At 33.0% G+C, this 8,342-nt stretch overlaps 1 protein-coding gene across 7 annotated transcripts in view; it reads right to left on the reverse strand.

Moving 5' to 3' along the window:
• The window catches only part of LOC137655857 (sodium/potassium/calcium exchanger Nckx30C-like), a 705,766-nt gene that overhangs the window by 11,178 nt on the left and 686,246 nt on the right, over window positions 1–8,342 (reverse strand). For all 7 annotated transcript variants that reach the window (XM_068390052.1, XM_068390051.1, XM_068390050.1 and 4 more), the window contains one exon: window positions 8,020–8,161. In XM_068390052.1, the coding sequence (XP_068246153.1) occupies window positions 8,020–8,161 (142 nt within the window). The remainder of the gene's footprint in view (window positions 1–8,019; window positions 8,162–8,342) is intronic.

Below are 8,342 nucleotides of genomic sequence, written 5' to 3' on the forward strand. Positions count from 1 at the left end.
CGATTTGGCCAACCTTTAATATCTATTTACTCGTCAAGTTTCAGTACCAAGGAAGTCCTCAAAGTAGGTCATATAGTTCACCGAATTCTAATCCCATCATTTTATAGCTAAAATGAAATAAGATGAAGATATTTCGAGTACTTCGTCAAGAAAATACGCATTTTACAATTATTTTGACTTTGGTGTTTACGATTAACGTAAGATATCTAACATTGGGTTTTGCTTTTACTTTAGGCATTAGAAAGAAGATTGAAGTATTGAACACTAAAAAGAAACTATTAGATGATAATATACAAGATGATACAGAAGAACTGCCAAATATATGACGTCATGATCTAAAAAAGAAAGAAAAAGTCAATTCAGAAAATAAAGATGACCCATTTAGGTCATCATTTACGGTTTTTATTTCTCTTCGTACTTCTCTACACTTTTTTTTTTTTTTTTTTTTTTTTTTTTTTTTTTTTTTTTTTTTTTTTTTGTGATTCCCCATTAGCGTTTGTTATCCAAACTCCCGGAGCCTGAAGTTAATGGACCTCTACTGCTAAGGAGCAAGTCATGCAGAAAATTTGATGGGATATCAAGCATTTTAGCTCATTGGTACAGCCACCCACAGAGAGAGAGAGAGAGAGAGAGAGAGAGAGAGAGAGAGAGAGAGAGAGAGAGAGAGAGAGAGTCATTCAGCCAATACATAGAAGTGAGAGAGGTCAGTCAATACATAGGAGTGTGAGAGAGAGAGAGAGAGAGAGAGAGAGAGAGAGAGAGAGAGAGAGAGAGAGAGAGAGAGAGAGAGAGAGAGAGAGAGAGAGAGAGAGAGTCATTAGTAAAAAATCATAGTTTATTCCTTTGATAATCACTTGTAATTATGTATAAAGGATTTAGAATATTTTCACTTGAAAATACATAAACATAAAAATATTTACTTCATAGATATGAGAGAGAGAGAGAGAGAGAGAGAGAGAGAGAGAGAGAGAGAGAGAGAGAGAGGAGAGAGAGAGAGAGAGAGAGAGAGAGAGAGATTGATTGATACTGCAACTAGTCAACGATTAAACACGCTTGGTCGATTGTGTTGGGAAAAGCCGCTGGGAGGAGTCTTGTTAAATGCTTTCAGACAAACCTTATTATTGATCTGTGTAGATGGCGCAGCTGGGGACTTCAGGGGAATTGAAAGAAGAAGCGAATATTACAAGATATCAATTAAAAAAATATTAGGAATTAGGAATCAGACGAAATCTATTGTATATCAATTCGTCATATCAATTAGAAAAATATTGGGATTTAGGAATCAGACGAAATCTATTGTATATCAATTCGTCATATCAATTAGAAAAATATTGGGATTTAGGAATCAGACGAAATCTATTGTATATCAATTCCTCATATCAATTAGAAAAATATTAGGAATTAGGAATCAAACGAAATCTATTGTATATCAATTCGTCATATCAATTAGAAAAATATTGGGAATTAGGAATCAAACGAAATCTATTGTATATCAATTCGTCATATCAATTAGAAAAATATTGGGATTTAGGAATCAAACGAAATCTATTGTATATCAATTCGTCATATCAATTAGAAAAATATTGGGAATTAGGAATCAGACGAAATCTATTGTATATCAATTCCTCATATCAATTAGAAAAGTATTAGGAATTAGGAATCAGACGAAATCTATTGTATATCAATTCGTCATATCAATTAGAAAAATATTGGGATTTAGGAATCAGACGAAATCTATTGTATATCAATTCGTCATATCAATTAGAAAAATATTGGGATTTAGGAATCAGACGAAATCTATTGTATATCAATTCGTCATATCAATTAGAAAAATATTGGGATTTAGGAATCAAACGAAATCTATTGTATATCAATTCCTCATATCAATTAGAAAAATATTAGGAATTAGGAATCAAACGAAATCTATTGTATATCAATTCGTCATATCAATTAGAAAAATATTGGGAATTAGGAATCAAACGAAATCTATTGTATATCAATTCGTCGATCATGGATTTATGGTCAAAATTTAATTTTGTTTTTCACTTAATTTGGTTTTTCACTTAATCTGGTTTTCCCTGAATTTCTGTTTTCGTAAAACTCGTGGTGTAATGGATGAGTCAACTGAATTAATTAGCTATAACACTAACGTAAAATAAAATCATGTAGCTGGAAAGAGCTCGGAACACGATAGATAAGTTTATAAATTTAATACTTTTTTTTTTCAAGCAGTGTATTTCACTCAAAGGATATCTGTTTGATTTGACATGGGCAAAAGTACTCGTTTCCTTTACGCTGTCAGTAAAATATCTATTTCTTTATCTATCTATCTGTCTATCTTTGTCTATCTCTATATGTCTATCTATCTCTATATGTAGATATTCAAGTACTTTTCTCAATTAATCTGTCAATAAAATATCTATCTATCTACCCGATCTATTTATCTACCTATCTATATATCTAGATATTCATTTGCATTCGGTCAAGGGTTACATAGATTATTATGTTCTAAATCCTAACGACGTCTCATCAGAAAGCTAATCTCAATCGCGATTTAATATCTATCTTTTTCCTCTCTCTCCGTGAAGCCACCAAGCCTCTACGTGCCATAGACAAACAGGTAAACAGGTATGAAAATGATATCAAAGTTAACATAAAAGGGTCGCCCCTTCATCGGGAAGATTCTGGCCTTTCATAACCCCGTTGGCCCCACCATCCAGAGCGTGGGACTTTGATGCAGTGGGTTGGACGGAGGGTTGTGTGTTTCATGCAATAAAGGGTTGCAGTTATAGAGGTGGGGGGACATCTCTTCCATGGCAGGTTAATGTATATAAAATGGACGAGGATACCGATGATAGAGCTCTACTGTATGACGACAATAAAGATAAATACAACAGATTATAGTTGTATCACTATCAACGTTAGTTTTATGTAAGTGTAATCAACCTGATCAAAAGTATCATTTTTTTATTCCTCATCCTATAAGTAAAGTAAAATATATAGAAGGAATATTATAGATGGAACAGACTGGAGAATTAAAAGGTACCTTGGTCCTAGCACGACATGGGGGTGAAGCCCCAATTACCTCACATTGATTACCTGTAGTAAAACAGGGTGTATGTATGTATGTACGTATATGGAATGAAGGAAAACGTCCAGTAAATGATGAAGATGACGATTACGGTTATATGGGGATGGAATAATCTTCCAGGAATGGAATAGTTCATATTCAAGAGGCGAGTTTCCAGCAGATTAATAAACATTTGGAATAATCTCTGAGTTTGCCTTTGTTTAAAAAAATACATTCATTGCTATTTGTAATTCTTTCTTTGTCATCCAGACCTAGGAAGATTTGTGATGATTCATCGTCACCTTCGGATGCACCATAGATTGTGAGGATTTCTGTGCGTTTAAAGGTAGATCGTGAATGGCAGAAGCAAGGGACAATGACATTGCCCTATCAAGCAGGACAATGCTCTAGAGATTGACCGTATTTCATATGATCAGCGCCCAAGCTCCCTCTCCACCCAAGCTTGGAACAAGGAGAGCCAGGCAAGGGCTGCTGATGAATCGGCAGATAGATCTATAGGCTCCCCTAAACCCCTCATCTTTAGTTGACAAGGATGGGGAGGTTGCAGCGACCAAAGGAACTAACGAGTTTGAGCGGGACTGGAACCCCAGTCTGGCAAGGACGCTTCCACCAGGCCACCACAACCGTTTTTGTATATAGGATGATTGCGATGAATTCTCCACGTCTTTGTTGACTGAATATATAGAATAATTTATTTAATTTCCTGTCTGCCTAATTTCTGTGGAGATTTCTTGGATTTCTTGTCGACAAGATGATTTTAAAGGAGTTTATGCTTTTGTTTACAGAATCTTGGTAACGATTTCTATGCTTCCTTTGTTCAGAATGCTTTTTATTATCAGTTTGCTTCTGTGTCTTCCGGATATTTGTAGTAATTTCTTTCCTTCTCAGTCTTCACGATGTTAGTGGTAATTTCTTTGTTTCTGTGTGTTCCAAATATTTGTGGTAATTTCTTTGTTTCTGTGTCTTCTAAAAGTTTGTAGTAATTCATTTGTTTCTGTCTCTTCTAGATGTTTGTAGTCATTTTTTTCGCTTCTGTCTTCTAGATGCTTGAGGTAATTTTTTTGTTTCGCTTTCTTTAGGATATTTGAGGGGTAATTTCTTTGTTCCAGCGACTTCTAGATGTTTCTGGTAATTTCTTTGTTTCTGTCTTCAGGATGTCTGTCATGATATCTTTGCTGTTTGAGTTTTATACTTAGTTGTGATAATTTCTTAGCGTCTGTGTCTTCAATATGACTCAGAAGAACTCTAAAAGCAAAGAAAATAATTTCGGAACAACTAAAAGATCCTGTCGTTTACTACAAGGAAATTTGTGAGGTATGGTCTGCCTGGTCAACATATTAAGGACACATCATAGAATATATCCTGATGGGTATACAGTTGTCACTAGCTGGCGTTGCCTCCAGAAAATAGCCTGAAGCCGTCATAGTCCAGATTGAATGATTTTGATATCTGGAAATTGCTGTTATGATTATTGAAGACTCTGAGAAACAATAACGTTCTTTGAATTGGTGATAAATGAGATTACTTTACTTACTGCAAAAAAAAAAAAATAAGAAATAAAAATGAATTAAAATCCTTAAATTTTAAAGTATTGCCTTCATCATTATTTTTTCTAAAGGACAGCAATCCTTCAAGAATTTAAGAGTTTTATTTTTTTTTCCAATATAATATATGATCACAATTAAATGGTTTTAGTTACTCTCATCATGGCTTCATGTCACTCTAAATATAGGTCACCAACTTGCAACGAAAAATTCGTATGAGAAAATAACAACAAAATGTCACAATATTATAAATACCAAAAAGTTAAGCAGCAATATAAGTAGGAGAAAGGTGCATGGTGTTATAACCCTCCACTAAACTACTGAGCTTCAACATCGACTACTGTATATCACCAAAGTATAAATTTCATCTGCAAATTAAGGGGAAGAAAAAACACCCATTTGTGGTGGCCTGTTGGTATCGTCCTTGCCTGGTGATCTCCAGACTTTGGTTCGAGTCCCGCTCAGACTCGTTAGTTATTTTGGTCGCTGCAACCTTACCATCCTTGTGAGGTAAGGAGGGGGTGTGATTGGGGGGAGCCTCTAGGTCTACCTGTTGAGTCCTCAGTAGCCATTGCCTGACCCTCCTTGGTCCTAACTTTGCGTGGAGAATGGGCTCGGGCGCTGATTATATGTATATGTGGTCAGTCTCTATGGCATTGTCTTTCTTGCTTGGGCAATATCACTGTCCCCTCTCTCTGCCATTCATGAGAGACCTTTAAAAACATTCAAACTTAGCATTGGGACATCGGGTCCTGCAAAGCGGTTAAAACTCTATGATTCTTTGTACAGAATCTTGCAAGGGATTCACTATGTTTTCTTTTAAAGCAGAGTTTACAGACTGGAATAGTCTTGATATCATCTGGCGGGGGTCTAAATCTTAATTAACATTGGTAGGTGAAGGAAATCTGCTCTCTTATGATTTTTTTTTTCTACAAAAAATATAGATGCAGGCAATTGCTAGTGTCAATGCACAGAATCACTCGCAAATATATGAAACAATACTTGAAATATTAGGTCTACCATCATCTGTAATTATTGTATGCTATGCTTTAAAGGTGCTTTGAAAAAAGGGCTTAGAATGGTATGTCCAACCAAGTATCACATAACTATAAGAACAATTAATTCGCTGGAAAAAAATTACCAGTTCATATCATAACCACAAGGAATCAACTAATTGATGAAAATAAGTAATGCCTGTTTACATTACTAGTTAATTCTCTATACTGCCTGTTATGTCAAGATTACAAGCAACAAATATCTTCGATTCCTATAAAGTAGTTTTAGGTTATAAACTCCCAAGGTCTTAAAAAACGTTGAACCTTACCAACAACCACGTCACTAGTGAAGATTATAAACAACAAGTCTCGGATTTCTTTGAAGTTTATCAACACATATATCACTAGTAAAGGCAAAAAGTATGCTTTAAGGATATCTTATTTTTAGTTAATCTTTAAGATAAGAATATGATTACTGATAACTTTGTAGTTAACATTCACGAATGGGGTGAAATGTGGCACAAAATATGCATGGCAGCAAGGCGATGTTGACTGATTATATCCAGTGTTGGACTGGTATGAAAAGGCCCGGTGGAGGGGGGGGGGTTCTTATAAGCTATAGAGCTGATAGTTCAAAATCCCTTTTTTTTATACAATGATAATGAAAGAATATTCTAGTATTCTGTAAGATTTGTATATATATATATATATATATATATATATTTATATATATATATATATATATATATATATATATATATATATTTATATTTATTTATATATATATATATATATATATATATTTATATTTATTTATATATATATATATATATATATTTATATATATATATATATATTTTATATTTATTTATATATATATATATATATATATATATTTATATTTATTTATATATATATATATATATATATATATATATTTATATTTATATATATATATATATATACTGTATATATGTGTGTGTGTTTCCAAGCATTATTGTTATTTATCATGATGTCTGATATTCATAAAGTTTATTATTGGTTGTTCATCTGTCATTTCACGAAATAGTTGTTCTTTCATTTTGTTTATTATTCAACTGTAAAATTGCTGGTTAGTTCGCTTATATTCTGTACTTACTTGTGACTTGTTTTGTTTTTGTTTTTAATTGTTTTTTGTCAGGCAGACGGGCATAAAGATAAGACTAACTGAAGTTTGTCTTTAAGTTGTCCTTCCATGTAGGGACATATACCATCATGCAAACACTGCCACTCATAAATGATAAAATTATATTGAATTGTCCAATCAGGATTTTTTTTTTGTATATCTTTGTGAGATATGGTATATTTCTTATTACAGGAAAAAATGTCTGGATATATTCCATATTTATCAATTAATATAAAAGAAAAAATTAAATAACACTACATTTGAATACTCATCTTCTCAGGGAATTATCCTTATTGCATAGATCGATGAAAACTGGTTATTTGAAGAAAAAAAAATCTGCCATATGTTGAAGAAAATCATAAACAGAAGAATATACGAAAACCTTTTATGAAAATTGAAACATTATTTTTTATTAGCCAATATTTGTACTCTCTCTCTCTCTCTCTCTCTCTCTCTCCTCTCTCCTCTCTCTCTCTCTCTCTCTCTCTCTCTCTCTCTCTCTCTCTCTCTCTCTCTATATATATATATATATATATATATATATATATACACACACACACACACACACACATATATATATATATATATATATATATATATATATATATATACACTCACACACATAAATATATATATATATATATATATATATATATATATATATATATTATATATATATATCAATCTATATATATAACTATATATATATATATATATATATATATATATATATATATATATATATCTATATATATAAATTGAGCCAGAGTTTTTGTTCCTTTCAGAGAAAATGAATTTTTCCTGTATATAAGTTTATGATTTGGTAATAAACTTTGTTACCACCTTACTTCTGTGTATGATGACAGCATTTCTAATAAAGTTCTTGATGTTAATGAAAACAGATGTTATTTATTAAGAGGTTCCTCTTTTTGCTTAGATTAATTTGCAAATCAGAGTTATTGACAACAGCTCAATCTATCTATAGGTTTGGGGGAGCTTATAGGTCTATCTGCTGTGTCATCAGCAGCCATTGCCTGGGTCTCTCTGGTCCTAGCTTGGTCGCTGATCATATGATATATGGTGTCTCTAGTGCATTGTCCTGCGTACTAGGGCAATGTCACTGTCCCCTGCCTCTGCCATTTATGAGTGGCCTTTAAAATATTAAATAGGTGAAAATTATACTCTAGAACTTATATTAATAATATCCTGTTTTCTAGATCTTACCTCTGGGTGTCCTGGTGTCAGGCAGCGTCAGCCAAAGTGGGAAAATTAGAGGCGCAACAATGATGTAGGTGATTCTTTTTCTGCATGTGTCTGGCCAGCTGAGGTCTATAGGCTTGGTGTCATCGTCGTCGTCTCCTTCAGCCTGAAAAAAAGGGCAACTCGGTGGTTTTAGTTACAGTGGGACAAAGTAGCATTGTTTGATTGGATTTCCCCGCCAATTTCCCATAGTTATGACCGCCAGCATACGATTCCCAATTACCCTTTTTTTAATCAGTTTGAGAACTGTTTGATAAATTACTGTACAGAAAGAAAGAAAATGTTGT

Source organism: Palaemon carinicauda, chromosome 16, assembly GCF_036898095.1.
Source record: "Palaemon carinicauda isolate YSFRI2023 chromosome 16, ASM3689809v2, whole genome shotgun sequence".
Classification (NCBI taxonomy): Eukaryota; Metazoa; Arthropoda; class Malacostraca; order Decapoda; family Palaemonidae; genus Palaemon; species Palaemon carinicauda.